The 21,048-nt window shown below is 32.5% G+C and overlaps 1 protein-coding gene across 5 annotated transcripts in view; it reads right to left on the reverse strand.

Moving 5' to 3' along the window:
- The window catches only part of MCTP1 (multiple C2 and transmembrane domain containing 1), a 156,251-nt gene that overhangs the window by 43,742 nt on the left and 91,461 nt on the right, over positions 1-21,048 (reverse strand). For all 5 annotated transcript variants that reach the window (XR_004595265.3, XR_015732159.1, XM_034440692.3 and 2 more), the window contains 3 exons: positions 20,601-20,702; positions 20,206-20,280; positions 18,682-18,801 (listed from right to left, as the gene is read on the reverse strand). Coding sequence is in view for 3 of the 5 variants with exons in the window: in XM_034440692.3 (XP_034296583.2) it covers positions 18,682-18,801; positions 20,206-20,280; positions 20,601-20,702 (297 nt within the window). In the remaining 2 variants the exon portion in view is untranslated. The remainder of the gene's footprint in view (positions 1-18,681; positions 18,802-20,205; positions 20,281-20,600; positions 20,703-21,048) is intronic.

Consider the following 21,048-nt stretch of genomic DNA (forward strand, 5'->3'; position numbering starts at 1 on the left):
GGATGATGTACTGTATGTTTCAAATTTCCTTTGAAAATACAGAGGCAGTTAAACATGTACACCACTATTTCTTTACGCTATTTATAATGAAAATTAATTTCACAAACTTTTAGTTTCTGGTGAAAAGTGTGACCTATATTTAAAAGGTTTCTTCCAAATTCAGCTACATTATTTGCACTCACAGTGCTCATTTTCTAAAAGCAAAAACTAATTTCTTATGTTGTAGCTTTTGTTTTGCTTATAAAGGCAGAAACTCAAATATTAGAAATTATTTTTCAATATAATTAATGTTTCATTTTAGCTTACCACATCTATTTTTCTAGTAAGGATTAGTCTCTCCAGAACAGAAATACATATCTTGGTACATGCATTTAATCTATGCATGTCATAAATTCCCTATATTTTTCTGTATATATAATATTATATGGAAAGACATAAGCAAAACCAGAAATGTATGTATGTTCTTATATATAAGGAAATCCTATGAAAATCCCTATAGGGAATGTGTGGGTTATTGTTGCAATGTCTGTCATCCATGTAAGAGAAACAGAAATGAGATGGGCATTAAATTTGCATACAGCCTGAAGCACAGAGGTGCTATATGTGAAGAATTGATGGGCATATCTTGCAGGAAAATTCTGTCAGATTATCTCAGGAAAAAACACCCCCAAGGAGATAATTTAAAGATATCATGAGAATTTGCTTCAAAACATGAAAATAAACTCAAACTCTACAGTAAGGGGAAATGTTAACCAAAACCTTGCAGATGCCACAACACAATCAATATTTTAGTTAATTAACTTGGAGTTTAACATTATTAGAAACACTGCCACTAAGATTTCAGAGTATTTATAAAAAAAGTGGAAAACAAGGATGTGTGTGTACGCACAGAATATATACACATACAGTATATCACAAAAGTAAGTACAGCCCCTCACATTTTGTAAATATTTAAGTATATCTTTTCATGTGACAACACTAAAGAAATTACACTTGGCTACAATGTAAAGTAGTGAGCATACAGCTTGTATAATGGTAAATGTCCCCTCAGAATACACAGCCATTAATGTCTAAACTGCTGGCAACAAAAGTGAGTACACCCCTAAGTGATAATGTCCAAATGGGGCCCAAGTAGCCGTTTTCCCTCGCTGGTGTCATGTGACTCATTAATGGTACAAGGTCTCAGGTGTGAAGGGAGAGCAGGTGTGTTAAATTTGGTGTTATCACTCTCACTTTCTCATATTGGTCACTGGAAGTTCAACATGGCACTTCATGGCAATGAACTCTTTGAAGATCTGAAAAAAAGAATTGTTGCTCTACATAAAGATGTATAAGAAGATTGCCAAGACCCTGAAACTGAGCTGCAACATGGTGGCCAAGGCCATACAGTGGTTTAACAGGACAGGTTCCACTCAGAACAGGCCTCGCCATGGTTGACCAAAGAAGTTGAGTGCCAGTGCTCAGCGTCATATCCAGACGGTTGGCTTTGGGAAATAGACTGCAGAGATTGAAGGGATGGGGGGTCAGCCTGTCAGTGCTCAGACCCTATGCCGCATGCTGCATCATATTGGTTTGCAGGGCTGTCATTCCAGAAGGAAGCCTCTTCTAAAGATGATGCACAAGAAAGCCTGCAAACAGTTTGCTGCTCCAGGATTTCTGGAACCATGTCCTGTGGTACGATGAGACCAAGATAAACTTATTCGGTTCAGATGAGGTCAAGCGTGTGTGGCAGGTGAGGAGTACAAAGACAAGTGTGTCTTGCCTACAGTCAAGCATGGTGGTGGGAATGTCATTGTCTGGGCTGCATGAGTGCTGCCGGCACTGGGGAGCTACAGTTCATTGAGGGAATATAAATACCAACATGTACTGTGACATACTGAAGCAGAGCATGATCCCCTCCCTTTGGAGACTGGGCGGCAGGGCAGTATTCCAACATGATAACATAACCCCAAATATAACCCCCAACACACCTCCAAAACAACCACTGCCTTCCTAAAGAAGCTGAGGGTAAAGGTGATGGACTGACCAAGCATGTCTCCAGAGCTAAACCCTATTAAGCATCTGTGGGGCATCCTGAAATGGAAGGTGGAGGTGCGCAAAGTCTCTAACATCTACCAGGTCCTTGACATTGTCATGGAGGAGTAGAAGAGGCTCCAGTGGCAACCTGTGAAGCTCTGGTGAACTCTAAGCGCAAGAGGGTTAAGGCAGTGTTGGAAAATAATGGTGGCCACACAAAATATTGACACTCTGGGCCCCATTTGGACATTACCACTTAGGGGTGTACTCACTTTTGTTTCCAGCAGTTTAGACATTAATGGCTGTGTGTTGCATTATTTTGAGGGGACAGCACATTTACACAGTTATACAAACTCACTATTTTACATTGTAGCCAAGTGTCATTTCTTCAGTGTTGTCACATGAAAAGATATACTTAAATGTTTACAAAATGTGACGGGGTGTACTCACTTCTGTGATGTACTGTATATACACATATCAAATACACAGAAACACACACACACACAAATAGGAAAAAAGAAAAATTAAGGCAAAATCAATAATTACAAATCATTGCAGTTTAATATGTTCTTCAGAAAATATGCAATATCAACATACATAGACAAATACAATTAAATGAGCAGCTCATGAGAAATGGTAAAATGCTCCCAGATTAGTGATGTCTGCTTAAAAAAAATAAACTTAAGTTGCTCCTACAGGTACAATCTACCTAATTTTTTGACATTTACTATGGTACACATATAACTCAATCATGGAGTTAGAAGCACAAAAATTGCCTTCACATTATCTGAACATAACTTTTTCATTACAGCCTTCCATAGTATTACAGGTAGAACCAACATATCTTCTAGAAAAAATTCTGTTACTCATCAATATTTGTGAAGTTGTTTTAGACTAGTAATTTAGTTATTCTTAGTTCATTGCTGGCATTTTTTTGTTTTTCCTCTGCCTTGTGACTTGAATACATTAGAAACTTTAAGCATATGGCCCTGTCAGAAATCAGTATGACATTAATCTCTTTCATGTTATCCTTCATGTTATCCTTCATGTCCTGGTATCCAGATTCTCAAAGTGTGCATATTCCTAATAAGACATCCAAAGTCTTTAATCCACAATCTTTAAATATCCAATGGTATTAGTTTCTATCTCTGCAGATGAAATCCTTTGCATGTACAGGTGACTGCACAGTGGCTTTCATATGAGCCAGGACCCTGTGTTAGTATTAGCATATGGAGAATGTTTAATGTCTACATGAATTTGAACAGATATTGCAGGCTAATGGAATATCTGTAAATTTCAATAGTTTGGGAAATTAAAGATGGGGGGGGGTATTTTTAACTCTACAAGAATATAACAAGAATAATAAAAATCTTGAATGGACAGATCTCATTCCATTGTGCTCTAAGAATCCTTTCTGTTGCTTCTGACTAAAATGCTCAGAGGTGATCCATATTACAATCATTATTCAGAAAATGAGAGCATACATAAATTTTTATAATTTACTAAATGGGACATGCCTATTTTAGAGAACTAACTGATTTCCCCAAAGGTAGGTAGGTAGGTAGGTAGGAAGGTAGGTAGGCAAGTAAGTAAGTAAGTAAGTAAGTAAGTAAGTAAGTAAGTAAGTAAATAAATAAATAAATAAATAAATAAATAAATATGTGTGTGTGTATGTGTGTGTGTAACTTGGCAGCGAACGTATCTTAATACTCCTTTTCTCGTTCTATATTTCACACAACTACCAACTTGTGAAGATGGGTTGAGCTGAGAGAGAGTGACTGGTTCAAGATCAGCCAGCTGGCTTTCATGTCTAAGGCAGGAGTAAAACTCACAGTCTTCTCGTTTCTAGCCTGGTGCCTTACCCATTAGACCAAACTGTCTCTCATATTTTATATTTTATGAAACACAAATCATAGGGAGAGCATAATCAGTTCTATTTAATTTCACTGTCATGTAATCACACTGATTACCATTTTTCCTTTATATATCAAAAAGGATATACAAAATTTCAGCGTACCAACCAAATAATCCCTTTGAACTGAATCATCATATTGAATCAGATGTATTCAAATCAAATTAAGACATTTGATTAATTTTGTACACGCATACACATTTCTATTGAGCCAAGTCTTAGAACTGATTCCAACCAGTTTTCACACTGAATTAAGCTGACTTACTAAATCAGAATTTTGAATTGAATCTTCAAAACAAATCATGGCCGATCATGGCATATTGCACACACAAATACACACACTTTTCAACTGAGGATAATACTTAAATCCATTATGAAGAAGATCTGGCTAAAAAGATTAGGCTGTTGTACTCAATTTTGGGAATCTAAAAGCATATGCAGGTTTTTTTTAAAGTACAAAAGCTCAGATATTGCAGAGGCAAAATAGTAAGACCCGTATTTATAGTTACATTACTTTTTCTCACACTGAGGGGAAAAAACAGAGAAAACAAAAAGAAGCTATGCAAAAAAGGCCAAAAAAAGCAAAAAGGGGTAGACCTTAGTGGAACAAGAAAATCACATACACACACTCCACCAATTTTCATTTGAGTAGGTATTTTACTTTTCCAATAAGATAAACGGCCAATCTATATGGACAATACTTCTGCATGTCCCTTCAGAAACAGTAATGCCTGCAGGGAACATGTTGAAATCATAAGCTTAAACTACAATCAATTGTTTAATCATTAAACTTTTGCAAGATTTGGTTAATTTACTCAATGTATGAACAAATCAAATGTATATTACAATATTGTAAATTAAATCAAATTTTGTACAAACCAATTAATGGCGAAGAATTTCTCAATCCCTCATCCTTTCTTACTGAAAAGATGGTTGAAGGATTCTCTATTGCATAATGACAAGTTGCATTTATAGAGGAAAGCGGGTACTCCTGCAGAATAGGTAGTCATTGACTTACAACAGTTTATTTAGTGACTATTCATAGTTACAAAGTGACTTATGACTGTTTTTCACACTTTTCACACTTGGTAACTGACTCATATTTATGACAGTTGTAGGGTCCTGGGGTCATATGATCAGCTTCTGCAACTTTCTGACAAGCAAGTCAATGAGGAAACTTGATTCACTTAACAACCGTGTTACTAACTTAAAAACTGCAGTGATTCACTAAACAACTGTGGCAAGAAAGGTTGTAAAATAGGGCAAAATTAACTTAACAAATGTCTTCCTTAGTGACAGAAATGTTGGGCTCAATTGTTGTCATAAGTCAAGGACTATCTTTATTGACAAAGGTGCTTATGGATTCTAGATCCAGACAACATTTATGACTAAGAGCAGATTGTTCCCATTTCCCCAAAATTTGTTTTAGTCATGGTTCCAAATATACTTTCAAAATGATTAAAATACAATGACTTGGTAGCTAAACTGTGCAAACTGTTACATCAGCCATGGTAAAAACGTTTTGTTATGCCCAGACAGGAATTCTTCTGATTCCTTTACATCAGTCTACATTTGTGTTCAACAGTGTTCATGCATTCAACAAGCTCTCTTTTGGGGTATACCATGGAAATAGCTTCTCTTCTTTGACAAATCAAACTATGAACTGTTTTGCAAGCATCATTTGTTCTAACTTGGCTAGTGACCACAGAAATTTAGGGTTGAGAGAAAGAGAGCTATCACTATAGAGGCTCCCATTTTTTAACTTTACTGAATTCACTCCTAATAGATTTCATCATAATACTTTTCCGTTTCTTTTGTATTAGAATTCCCTCACTACTTTATTTTTAATTGCAAGGTTTTTAAAAAAGAATTCATGCAAACACACTGGGGAGCTATTTGTGTTCTTTGCCTTCAAGATAAAGATACCTCTTTTTATTGAGACAATGAAAAGCTGAAAACTCTCATGCTGATAACCTGAAATATTTTTGCTACTACAGTGAGTCAAAGGGTGGCTCCCTCCCACCTGCATTTGACTTTGCATGTTCTAGTATACGCACGAATGCGCAGATAATATGATTAGAAAACAGCTTGTTCATAGAAAGCTGTAGTGTTCCCTTTTCAAGTCTCCCATGGTGCAGCACGCTGACAAAGGAATAATAAAGATGCACATTAATAGGCCTTTGTAGGTTTTTTTTAATCCCACTTAGTGAATCTCAATGAATTTTGCACTCACAGCTGTCTTATGTTAACCAAAGGTTGGGCCGGGTGGTGGTGGGGGTAGACAAATGAATAAAAGGAAACTATTGTAATCACTGAAGTCCATATTTCTTACAGCAAGGAATAACTTCAAAATAATATTTTTATGTGCTTTGTTATCAATAAAATAGAATGAAGCTCCAAATTTTGATTCAAGCAGGCCATGATTGCTAATCAGAATAATAACTCAAGTCTCCTTCCATAATATATACTTATTATCAGAATTATTCAGCTAAGAAGAAGTTGCATTAAGGAGAAGGAAATGCTATATGGTAAAAAAAAAAACAATACTGCTAGGATGATTCGAAGTATCAAGTCCTGTAAACCAGAGAGAGGTCTATTTTAGTAGCTTTTATGCAATTCACTAACCATTAAAGCAAGGAATCCCTTTATACGACAATGAAAAACCTCCATTTTTAATATTTTGTTCTACACTGTTTGTTAACTGCATTTTCCAGGGCAACTGCATTGCCCAGAAACAGCAATAGCTATTCATACATGTTGCTCATCTTTAGAGTACTACTTAATAAATGGCATAAAAGCAGTGTACAAGTGTTGCTTACTACTGCTCCATGCCAACATCGTAAGAACCAGTGCATTTCTCTCACATGGCTAAATGGAAATCATGTAGGTGGCCCTGTTTAAAGATGAAAAGAAAAGCAAGATTAAGAGATTGAGACTTCATTTACCTCATTAGTGACTTGAAAATAAAGCAAGTGCTGAATAGTGTTTTGTATAAAGGAAATAGAATATAGTCAGTCAGAACCTCACAGATGTATTGATAGCTGAAAAGCAACACATTAAAAGATTTATTTATTTTTTTGCACATTGCACCAAAATATTTTTTTGGATTTGAACTAATAATTTGAATTTTGTCACTGTGTTTTTCCTCCATCAGATCATCCAGGGAAAGAGAGAGAATTCAAAGCATGATATTTAGGCCACTTGCCATAAGATCATCATTAAAGTTTGAAAATTATACAAATGTAGTGCTAGTTAGAGTTGGTTTATAAGGCTTGAATAAATAAGTAAATAAATAAATAAATAAATAGCTAAAGCCTTGTCTTGAGATGTCACTGGTTTTGTGAGACAATAGTGCTACCTAGGGGCTCAAAAGAAGAACAACATTCATTTATCATTAATTTGCTGAAAGGAGGAATCAAAAGTTTTATATATTAACAAAAACATAAAAATACGTGATATCAGATATATGAAGAATGTCTTCTGCTTTTATCTAAAATTTAAAAATGTCCATTGTTGCATCTGCTTGGCTATGTTCCTGCTAATGCAATGCTAGTGAAACTCATTTTAAAGAATGACATTTATTGAACTTTTTTAGAATTGAACAAAAAACAAAGAAATGTGAAATAATAAGTTCAACAATGAGACAAAATGCTGAGACTTTACAAATATTTCTCACTGCAAATGACTGAATGGTCTAATCTACAGGCTTCTGTAAATACCCTTTCTAGCTAACTTTGCCACTGAAGCACATGTGATAAAGAGCTGTTTCTAATGTTACAGTGAAAGCGACTAAAACTAATACAGGAGGCATTCTTTGTGCTTCTGCTTCCAGAGAAAGCATCTCTAAATCACACTAGCTTACTTCTAAATGTTATTTCCTAGAGTGGTAGAGTAGCAGCTTTGCATATTTCACACTTTAAATAATTATGTTTTTCTGCATGACAAGATAAATATTTGATATAAGTCAATAATAAAAATGATTAATATGTATGCTAGTTAATATATATATTCATTATAATTATTAAAATACTTTTACTGAGCAGAAGACTAATATGTAGTTCTAAATCAAGCATAGCATTTGATTCTATACATGTCTTATTACACTACAAGCATGCAGATATGTATCTTTGCATATGTCAATAAATAACTAATAGCTACCTGTTTTGGAAATCTTTCAAAAGCAATAGCATAACTTGGTAAATGTGTAATATTTCAGTCTATATATTTCATATTTAATAGGTCAATTCTATTCATTAACTCATAATCTAAAAAGAAACAAATCTAAACATTTTGCAACTTTCTCCTATATTTTATTAAATTATAGGTAAGTAAAAATAACCCTCAGGCATACAAATTTAAACTGTTGAATCTAATTGCATCAAATTAGGATAATGAAATTTGAAAACTATTTTTTAATATTAACTACACTTTATTTTTAAACTGCTTTGTATCTTCTATGCAGAAAATTACTTTAAAAAACTGACATTAAAATAATTCAGTGTCTTTTTTAAAATTACAAAAATTTTGGTATATGTTCAAAGTATATGTTTTTAAAACAAATAGTAAATTTAGGAAAAAAGACTTATATTGTTAAAAACAATTTAAGAATAAATCTGACAATAGTTTCATCTGTAAAAATTGAAACAACTAAGTACAAAAGAGTCCAGTTTTAGAACTGAAATTATTAAACTTAACTCCAACACACAATCTCATATTTAATTGTGACCATAAAATTAAATTCTAGGAATAAAATTTCTATTTATATATTAAAATTGTGTTTTACATATAATTAATATTCTTGTTCAAATTTTAGATAATTCTTTAGTATTATAAAATCTGCTGTTACCCATACTATATTTCTATACTTCAAATGGGTATATTTTTATTGAATGTGTAATAAGAGAAAAGGCTGTTCTTATTTGCATTCCCTTTACAATTTTTTAACAATAAGCATAATTATCTCCAAACAAATAAAAAATGAAAACTCATAATGTATTTCTTGGAAGAAAAGAAGAAATGTACATCAAGGAAAATATTTTAGGGCAGAAATTTTCTAAAATGTTTCTGGTTTTTTTGGTATTATATGGTACTTAAAATCTATAAAAGAATACACAACTGTCATTTATAAGACATAAAATGGGGTATTAAGCTCTAAGATTCGTGACTTGTCATTAATTTATAAAGCTTTGTAGATTTGATATTTCATTTCTATCACTTGCATGGCAGTCAAGGTTACTGTTAGAAAGAAGTTTTAAAAGGCTATACCAAATACAAGCATTAAGTAAAAGAAAAACCTTGATATAATATATCATTCTAATCAAATTCTTGGGTGTGGCTATAGTGCTTTAAACTTTAGACAGTACTAAAATTTTATCTTAACCCATTTTGGACAGAATGATTAAAAGGATCAGCCATACATCAGTGAAATCAAACTTTCTAACTTCTACAGCATAAATTATACGTATTAAAGTAGATATGTTAAAATAATATAAATCTCATGTAAAAATTGATCTGTTCTGTCATCCAGGAACACACTTTGCCTTTTGCCATTGATAAAACAGGAACAGAAGATATGAGAGACATGCATGATTCTTTCAAGGCAACAAAGATTTTTATTGTTTCTCATTCTACTGAAATCTAACTTATATTGACTCTAGTTTGCATTTAATGGCCAATTCTACGTTTATTTAGAAATCATACTTACAATAGATTTTATGTCCATTAATTTGCGTATTACACAATTTGTGTATTACACAAAGGATTACAGCTTTAGAATATGGTTTGAAATTTATTACGCAAAAGCAATTATTTAGTGATATTTGTGTCAGTGTAAAAGTGCATAGGATTGGCTTCAACTAAATAAAATTAGCTTATTACAGTTAAATGTATATACCACCACAGTTTTTGTTTTTTTTTAAAAAAAGACAAGAAATAGAAGACATGTAGGTTCTTTTTTGAAATGTATTTATCTCCAGCATATCTAAATCAGTTACATCATATTTCTTGAAATATTTAATTTGAACAATTTATTACCAGAATGTATCAATTGGAAAAATCCCAAATACTCAGGTCAGTTAGCTCGCCCTTGATGGATATATCACATATAATTTCACTGCTGCAATCTCTCTATGATGTGTGTAATTTGCAATTTTGATGGGCCACAACATGAGAACATTAATGCTGCTTTCATGATTTGGAAATATTTTTCTCAATATGTACATAAATACTAATAAATTTTGTTTCATACAAAATTCATTAAAATATTTTTAAAGACAACCAGATAGCCAATTCATTTCCTTTCATTTTATGCTGCCAAAATTATTCATATATTAAAAGGTGGGATAAAATTTATATAAATAATATTTTATTCCATAAGATCTCATTATTATGTTGAATTTTTTAAAAAAGTTAAAATGCACAAAAATCAGGAAACTTTAAAATGAGATGAAACAATCTAGTGAAACATTATCTAAATGAAACCATCTATATCACAAAATCCTTTATGAGGATGCAACACTTCAGCAATTAAATTGGCAATCATGCATCTTATATGTAGTCCATATGAACTGGCACTTTTGAAGATATAACAATAAGACATGAATCGTATACAAATTTCTATAGGACAACTTCTACCAAATTTAAATGGAGTTGTATAGTATAGTATTAAAAGGAGCTGTATAGTGTACCAGCTTAATACATTTCTTTATTTCAATTTAAAACCCAATTCAATTGCACATTTTTGTTAGTGTAACTTAAAGTTCATTTTACAATTAGATAAATTTTAATAATGGTAACACATTCCTTTTTACATAATGTGTTTCAAATTTCTGGCCAAAACCTCAAATTCCTAATAAAAATAGCAGGTGATAGTTTGCTTTGCAAATTATCAATAATGAAGGAAAATGAAGAAGAAACATGCACTTATATATCTTAATTATATTTGAAATAAAAGATAAAATAATGAAATTAACAAATGAATGTATAAGGTATTATCACAATGAAAATTCACGCAGTTTGGCAGTTACCTCTTTGCTTTAGTCTTCCTATAATAACTCACTAACTAAACCTCTAAATCAAAGACCATCAACCTAGTTACTTTCAGGAAATGTGTAAGTTCATTGTGAGTTTAAAATAGATAAAACATCCTTCTTTGATGATATTTTCGGGTAAATTACTGTGCAGGTATTTAATGTTGATGCTGTAACTAAGACATTTCCCCTTCTAACCCTTGATTCTGATATGGTATCCCTTAGAAATATAAGGGTTACAAATCCCTTTCATTGCTTTAACAAACTCTTATTTTTCTTGCTCTGCTATACATGCTATCGAGTCTATTTGCACTCATTCAATACTACATTACAGATAAAGTTACAGCAAATTTGTTTTTCTCAAAAATGCAGTGAAGCCTAATATCCCTTAAGTAACAACAGACTTGTCTTTCATTTAAGAGAGAACTGGCATAATTTTCTCCCAGAAACAAACCACCCCCTTACAATGGCTCTGTTCTTAAAATTCTGAATGCGATACAGCTCAATTTGCAGGTGTTCAGGTAGAAAGGTGAAAGGGTATTTGACCCTAATAGAGTAATTGTTTCTTGGGTAGGTAACTCCAGACAGTTCAGTGATATGGTTCTACAGTAGTACGAGATGGGCTGCCCGAGTTATCAGCTATGACTTGCATTGGTGCACTCAAATGCTCAGTCACTGAAATAGATACATATTATATCTGCTTAAGGAAAGAAGATACACAAATCCACCCTTAGCACAGAAGCAGAGAAACAAATACCACTTCACTGAAAAACTGTCCTGTAAGAATATTCTGATAGTTACTAATTTTAGCTGGAAAAGTTTACAAAATGAATACTTCCTGAAATATTGCTAACTTCACAGGCTGCTTTCCAGCTTTAAAAAATACTAAGTTTGGGATATTGTGAACTGCACCCAAAATAATTAACTAATAAAAGCTCAAATAGAGTTATTTATAGAGCCTAAGTAATTTTAACATGTAAACTAGATCTATTAGCATGTACGTTCCTGACTAGAAACAATTAAATATGCTTAATAGTTGAGTTTTAAAAGTATAGATAATATGGCCTTATGCTTTTAATTTTGTTTTCATGCATCAATACTACATTACTTGTATTTAGTCCTGCTCTTTTTGCTAATAGTACAGCATAAAGATTGCAACTACGGACTGCTCAAATCTTGTGTTATTAAACATACACAGAGTTTCTTCCAATAGAACACTTGTTCATGAAGGATTGAAGCATTCATTAGTTACTTCAACTGAATTTAGAATTAGTTGCAGCGTAATTCCTGTTTATCTTTTAATTCAAACTGAAGCCATGTGCATTTGCTTTTCAGAGGTAAGATAAGTAGGTATACACGCCTCCCATCAACTGGTTCTTGCTATCTCATCTCAGCCCAGCCCAGAAAACACTCTAGTCTCCTTGTTCTGCCTTGATCTGCACAGCAAGTAGAACAGCGTAGAGATGGAAAGTGCTGTAAACAAAGAGTTTAGGAATGAAGGATGGGAGTTGCAAAGCTTTATGGCAGCAAAGACAGGAGGGGGGAGGCAAATGAAATGCTGCTAGCTAAACCACCCTGGTAGGGATGATATGGAGAGAATCACTAGGATTAAACACTACATGAAATGAAAGAGAGGAGTCTCTTCCCCCATCTCACCCATTATAAACAGGAAGGGAAGAAAGAGAGAGACGCTGCCCACACACACTGATTTCATTACAGGACAAAACACTGACTAGGTGACAATCTTAGAGAAAAGTAAGAGGAGGAATATTGTTTATTGCAGCATGCAAAGTATTCAAAATGATAAGGATCAAGGCTGACCTAAAGGATATGCAGTTTTCAGGGGGATATATGTTTTAAATGCTTATTTAATGTGTTTATGCAGACAGATGTAAAGATGGTCATAAGAGATTCGTCAAACATTATAGTTCTATTTTGAAATTAAAGCACATGTAATAGCATATTGCATGTATTACTTCCACATGAGTGATTATTTATACTATAACATCAACAGTAAGTAGTAAGTATGCATGACCATGAAGTCACCAAGAGTCAAGTTTCACTTGCAGCAGATTTTAGTTTTTAGACAGTGAACAACTAATGTTAGATTAGCCTTTTTTCTTCTTTTTGGCTTTATCATTTTAATGAGGTAGAGAAGAACCTGAATTGGCCCATTAATGAGTCATTTTTAGTTAAGGAAGGTGACCATTATAATTTGAATGGAGACATGGTATTCTTGTTGCCTATATAGTTCTGAGAGTAATGAAGGCTACTATGTGGTTGACATTAATTGCATTTTCAATATATTCTAATTCCGTGTTGGCCTTTAAAAGCAGGTTCATTTTTTTTCAGAACAAATTGTTAGTATTTTTTTTAAAAAATTATATTTTTTTAACTTTCTTTTTACTTTGATGAGCTAGGAATGATAATTGTCAGTTTTTAAACAGAACGTTCCTAAGATTGTTTTAAAAACTAAGGATAATCATACAAATATGATAAAATAAAAAATAATAGGATTGTTGTGGACTGTCCTGAAAACTATTACAGAATGGCTTTTTCTCCTTATAAATAAAGTTTTAAATAGCTTTTTCCTTAATTTCATGTGTTAAGAAAGTATTTCTCAAACACAATTTTGTATTTCAAATAGAATATTTTAGAATTTCCTGTTTCTTCCACATAAATTAAGAGGTCCATTATTTTCTAAAAAGTTATTTCAATCGGATCCCTCTTCCAGAATATTTACATTAAAATTTTGTGAGAAATAAATTTCTGCCCAGATGGATAAAATACACTAAAATGTTATTTAAATACAAACTGGAATCCAAATTTCTAATTTTGTTCATGTTGAATTTCTATAATAAAAAAAAAAACCACTGCTCATACCATATGGGGTTTTCTACTTACAAGATTGCTAAATTTATATTTAAATAAGGAACCTAAGTAAAGTTGTTAATGAAGACTCGCTGTTATGTAAAATTTCACCTTATACCTGGAAATTCAAAACACTCAGACTAAAAACAAATGAAGTAGATAACGATGAACATTTGAGGTGTACATAAAAAGAAGGCAAAAAGAGCTAAGCATTATTAAAACAAATGGAACTGAATATGAAGAAGAATAGGAATAAAGAAAAAGAACGAATAAAGTCATAACCTGGGGGGAAGGGATATCACGATATTTATTTATGAATGAGATAGCCTGAAATTTTCCCATCATCAAATTAACTATTTTCCTTACTGTATGAGAACTGATCTAACGCACTTAATGAAACAAGAAGTAAGGAACATTTTCAAAAATCCGAGCATCAACACATCAACAGCTTGGTTGTTCACATGTGTATTCAATCCCCAACACATTCCCCTATCCCATTCAAAGAAAACAGCAATTTGTGGTAGAACAGAAGATTCAGATCATGAAATATACTATTTTCTGCAATAACAAGTTTTCAAATTCAATTCTTATTGTATGCATGAAACAGGTCCGTCTCCCTAATTTATTAGAAGCAATTTCTCTTACACATAGAATTCTGTGGTTGTCTGCCTAAATTATTCAACTGAATATTTAAATATTGATACAAAATAAATCAGCATGTTATTTTCTTTTAAAGAAACAATTTAAATCCAATTACTCAGTATGGATATGGAATATACTTCCATATAATTTTATGTGTCTTGCCACCTCCTTTAGTTCCAAACTATCTCCCTTATGTGGAATTGATGCAGCCCTGCCAAACCTCAGGTCTGGAGGAGCAGCTGTTTTGGTGGGCTCTGCACCAAAGGCTCTGAAGGGAGAACATGGGAATCAAAAGACTTCGGTTAAATGCTACATACAGGCTTCTGAACTTAACAATAAACGTTATTCTCTCAGAGTACACAGACTGAAATTGTCACAGCCATTCAATGTGAATATGTTCTGTAACTGTGGAAAATCTCAGTACACTTTTATGGTAATAACAGATGTATGCCATCTGCCCAGGTTTATGGCCCAGAAGATGTTCAACTGCTACCGTCTTATTTCAAGGAAAGTTCCTCTTACAAACCTCTATGAGAAAACAATATTAAATAATAATATATATAGTAAATAATATATAGAGAGAAATACAGTGTTTTTATTACATTCTAAAAAACAAAAATATCTAAGTGTTGAGTCTGCAGTCTTTTTTTTTCTAGTTATTTATTTATTACTGAAATAAAAGCCATTTTATGTAATGGTGTTACTGGACTCTCCTATGGAGGCCCAGGAACAAATACAAACTCATCCAATGACATTAATTGGATGACTTAGGTCAGTCACTTTCTACCCTCCAATAGAAGGGTTATTGCAAAAAATTAGGGGACAGAATTCTATGTATAGCACCCTGAGCTCCTAGAGAAATGTTGAAATGTATAATAATACAACTAAATAAAAATGACAATACCTCTTTATACACAGGGGTATACTACATGAATTATTTCTTACTTTTTGGGGTCTTTTTTGGCACATTGACCAAATATGAATCTAATAAATAATGTTCATGTTTCTCCATTATATTGTTATCCTACGAATCCCCTATTAATCACAAACTTATAATGACATTTTAAGACCTTAATCATTTCAAGATGCCTCTCTAGTTTTTCATGTGTGATGGCTAAACACTGAAATGGTTTGCATAAATATGTACAAACCTAAGCTAAATAAATCTGAGCATTAAAACAGGAAAAATAGTACTGGAACTGCTTTAGATTTATTTTAAAAATCTAAAATAGGTTGCAGATGAATGTTAGCTAAAATCAAAAGAAGACTATATAATCTTCCAAACTCTTGCAAAAATGTGGCACATTTGTATCTTTCTCCTTATATGAAAAGATTATTGTTATTTATAAGATTCGACTATATCAAACTAAGTAATTTGAGAATATCACTTACTTTTTATAAATTAAGGCTTAATATTCCTTCAAATAACAGAGCAATTATTGTATTATGACTTCTATACTGTAGGCTAAAAGGACATATTGTAACATAAATCTTAAACTTTTGATTAAACTGCCCAAATTCAAATCCTACCTTTTTGTGCACTCTGACATTTTTGCCTGGCATTTTCATTAATTTTGCAACATACATAAGTGTAACTGAAATGTTACCTGATCAATATTATGTCTCTTTCATGTAGCACTAGAGCACATTTCCCCAAAGACCACACAGCAATGCAGGAAATAAATGTGTAAAATATCAAATGTTAATGTTAACATAGCAACACTTAATGTATAACAACTAAAAAGGCTAAAACAATTCAAAATAGTCCAAAGTACCACAAATTATCCACAAACCTATTTACAGAGTAACATTTGTCTGCCAAACTAATTCACTAATTCATTTTAAAGTACCTCTTTTTACTTAAATCTTAGATATCCAATTATTTTTCAGCCCATTATAGTAATACGGCAGTGGAGGGAAAAGGTTGCATACATCCTCATCTGCCCTAAAGCATTACACTTTCCAACTTCCACAAGTACAGGAATGTGTGGCGAAGAGCTGAAGATAATTAAATCCAAATTGGAAGACATTTTGTTATTACACTAGACTATTGCAAAGACAATTCTTCTAATTTCTATGTGAGAATATTCATATATTAAATATACATAAAAGTATTTTGAATAATTGCATGTTAAAATTACATAGAAGTAATCCAAATTTTTAATTTAAACTTGAACAAAAAAAGCTAATAATTAAAAAATTCTATTAATTTTGTAAACTGAATGCTTAGTTATGATCAATATAGTAATTGGGAGAACAATACCTATTGGAGGAAAAATTCATTTGTTCTATAGTATTTAAATCCTAAACTTTGGAAGATGTTATCTGAACCAAATACTTCACAGTTGTTGAAAATTCCCATTAGAGGAAGTTAAGTAATAAAATCTCCCTTGAGTAGACATTGACTACATGAATATATCCATGTTGTGATCCAAAAAACTGTATGGAAGTGATTTATCATTTCCTTTGTTCAGGACATTTGACTTTTCAGTCTAAACTGTAATCCTGTAATTTTGTGTTCTGTCCCTTTCCAAGTTTTAATCAGGTCTGATATTTAGTTTTTTGAGAATGGCTAGGTGCTGCCACCTTCTGTGACTGGAGAAATGTGTTATTTGTTAATTCTCTCTTCTCAAGCAGCTGTAAGAATTTAAAAAATGGGATTCCACTTTGCACAACTTTGCTTTTATTTGTGTTGGTACTCTCCAATTTGTTAGAACCATTAAAATCTTATTACTTCAAAAGTATTTTAAACAGTTTAAATTTTGCAGAACAGTGGATTTAGGTTGCAATTCTACAATCAGTAAATATGCTCAGAGATATAATTGTTACTGAAAATGAGTTATAATAAAAAGCTGTGGCTCTTTGACAGTAGAATAGGTTATTGAAATCTACCTTATGACAAGTCAATCATAAAAATCTTGACTGTAAACACACATATATTACCTGCCTTACATCAAAAGGCCTTGAAAACATTCAGATGCTACCTACAAGGTATCAACATAAAGATAATGTTATATGAAGATCATGTCATAATATTATTTTAAAATGTTAAGGTTCTTTTTTTTGATTCCTTCTTAAAACCTGTTACTCTTTGCACTACCTTGACCAATGTAGAATCCCCAAGTGAGACACCAGAATAAATGAAAACCAACTGGCTTAAGGTAAATATTAAAAAATATATTTATATATGTGTGTGTATTATATTCCACAACAATAACAGTTTATTTAAATCACAGATGATAGCAATAGCCTGGTCACATTGTTGTTTATCAGCAACTTGTACTGAGAAGAATGCAACCTCTAACTGTGATAATACAAAGCTATCACAAATAGTGTTCTTCATAAAATGGTCTTATTCTTTTATATTACAAGGTTTTTACTTCGATATACAGGAACAATTAAGTTGCTACATCTATATAATCTCTTATATCACCCTAAAAGTTTGAAGTTGAGAAATCACATGAGTAAGTCCCATAGCAATATTTCAGCTCTTCCAAATAGGAAAAGCACCCCTCCTGTATGATTCCTTGAGTTAAACAGTTGTCTGAACACCAATTTCAGTTTCTTGTACTTAGTATAGTAGTGCTTTATAAGAAATCTAGAAAACAACCTCTATATACAGCACCTCCAATATTTATCATTCATTGTATAAACAGTTGTAGACATCTTCCCACACAGCAAAAAACTCTTTTACCAGAAAAATGATGCAGATTATACATTAAGATTATGAAGGAAGAAAACCTTATCACGGTTTGTCTTTGATGACCAGGAATGACATAATAAAGATTCCAGTGACTGCACTAATCTTCCTAACTCTGATAAGTAAATCATTTTTAAAAGAGATCAGTAATTCAAGCTGCACATCAATTCTAAAACTACTGACTTGTCCATTATTATTGCTTGCTTACTGAATAGTTGATAACAATGTGTTCCAAGTGTGAGACTATTATCTGTGTCTGCACATTCAATGTTGGCTTATTGTGAACAAGTAACCACTGATGCATTCTACTTGATTGCTCCTGGTTTGCTTCTCCTGCCAGTAGAAATGATTAAGTAACCCTCAGAAAATTCTTCTATGGTTTGTTTAGCCATTCCCACTAACCTTAGGGACAAATGGGAATTGTTAAGCTTGTGTGCAAAATTAATAATTGTTTGCCATTAAAGATGCCATAAATGATTAATAAAATGTTGGATAAATTAAAAATATCGTACCATAAAAGCAGCCAGACTTCTTGGTGGTGACTCCCACTCAAAACAACCATTTATAAAATAGGCAGCATTTATAATGACCATGACGCAATGTTTCATACGCATAAAGTTCCTTAGAAGAAGCTAGAGGTGAGAAACAGAGCATGTGTTAGCTTCTTTTGTGCTGTTGAATATATTCTGACTGTGTTCACATTTTATCCTAAAAGGATACACTATATAAAGTAAAAGTGCTATTATTGAAGAATAAAAAAAGGAACTGTCAATAGGTATCCACAGGTTTATTGGTAATTGCAAAATATAAAAGGCTGTACCATTCCACTGTGCAGCACAATAGAAGAAATTACAATGCTGCTGTACTTTCATTCTGAATATGTAACCGTGGTTCAGGCACTGAGTTTCAAAGATTTACTATATTAATCCAGATTTTTTTAAACAAAATTTTATACTAGCTATATGAAATGATATATGCAGTAATTCTCAGGCAATTTTACTTGTTTTTTCTATTTAAGATATGACAAAACATTACAAGGACAAGAAGAACTATGCATTTCTTTTTTAAAACTGTGATTTATAAAATTTATGAATTTTATTCATAAAATTCACTGGAAAGAACTTATTACTTGTTGCATTTTAAGCATAATACTGTACCTGTTTTTATTTAAAACAAGATTTCTCTAATGAGATATTTTAAATTCAAACTATGTGATAAATTATCTACTCATTGTCTGCAAATGTGCCCACTAATTTCTAAAAATATGGGAGGACTGTACTGAAAGTATTTTGTTTTGTGTATTACAAAGATTATTTGCTTGTTTTATGATTATGTAAATATTATCTGACTGCTGATAAAAAAAATCCTTACTAAAAGTAACTCTGTATTTCAAGTAAGAAGTATACAAACACTATTCAGTTTATGAATCAGTTCTGGAAAAGCAGATTGATTTAGAGCCTATTTAGATACAATAATTGTAATCATAAAAATATAGAATAAATTTGGTTGTAATATTATTTTAGCCAATTCTTTAAGAAAATGAACATTTTAAAATAGTCACTTTTCGTAAGTAAATATTTCAGCTAGTAAAAGTAAACACACATCAGAAAAAAATATGTGTCAGTCTTTGAAGAGTCAAATAAAAGTTTGTTGCCTTAATTAAGATTCTAATAAGCACCACTGCATCAGAACTAGGAGAACAAAAGACTGATAGATTCTCTAATCCACAATAATATGAGAGTTCCTGTAGGTCAAATTAGCCACAAAATGTATGGTAGACTAAGTTTACAGCCACCTGTGCCATAACCTGATACACAGGGGAAAACTGATGACTTTATTGTGGTTCTCATGACACTTTTCTAAAGCTCAATTTTTGCTGGGACTGGTGTGTGTGTGTGTGTGTGTGTGTGTGTGCGCGCGCGCTCACGTGTCCAGATAAACTTTTGTTATAAATCACAAAGTGCTTTAAATGCTTATACCCTCCCCCACCCTCCCCAAAAAAACCATCACAAAACATTGCAATTCTAAATCTTTACCTGTTTAGATAGTCTGTTTTCTTCTTCAATATATTTCTGTTCTTTGGGCATTAATGTTTGGATGCTGGCTTTCACCTAAACATCAGAATGTCACGATATTTAGGCACTGAAACATGTATCATTTAGAACAATTATCACAGCATCTCAAAATCTCAAGGCCAAGATTATAAACTAGAAATATGAAGCACAAAAGCTCATGCTTATGTATATATTACAGCAGTAGCAGTGAAGTGATAAAGTGTGACTGTCTCAGGCAGTGGCAGAAGAGTATTCTGCAGCATATATCAAAGTTTAGAGAAAATGAGGAATGACAGAAATTCTCTACAAATCAGGAACAAAAGCTTTCATGAAACCGAACTCTTTAGCAGTACAAAAAAGCCAAAGTTAAGACTTACAGCATTAAAAATCACATCCATTTCAAGATAGATGACCCCCTTTGTTGGCCCTGTCAGCTGCTTGTTTTTCAAAACGTAGGCTTTCTGTTCACCATTTTGAATCTGCAGGAAAAGGACATGACAGCCGTCTGTCTCACAGTCTCTACTGAATACACTCCCTCCATGACCTTTGACCCCCAGCTGCTGAAACTGACAGAGAACCCAAAACAACTGTGGCAATTCTGACAAGTACCTGTTCATTACCAGGACCAAGTCTGTCAGGAAAAATTAACTATCATGGGATTCAACATGGCGGTGAATTGAGTATGTTAAATTTTTTTCAGTATTCCTATTACAGACCTGGGTTGAGAAATGACAGCCTGTACTGATTGTTTCCATGAGCATAAAGAAATTCAGAGCAGATGAGGACGGCAATGATGATAATAATAACAATAATAATATCAACTTA

Source organism: Pantherophis guttatus, chromosome 2 (assembly GCF_059756535.1).
Source record: "Pantherophis guttatus breed Tessera chromosome 2, ASM5975653v1, whole genome shotgun sequence".
In the NCBI taxonomy this organism is placed as follows: Eukaryota; Metazoa; Chordata; class Lepidosauria; order Squamata; family Colubridae; genus Pantherophis; species Pantherophis guttatus.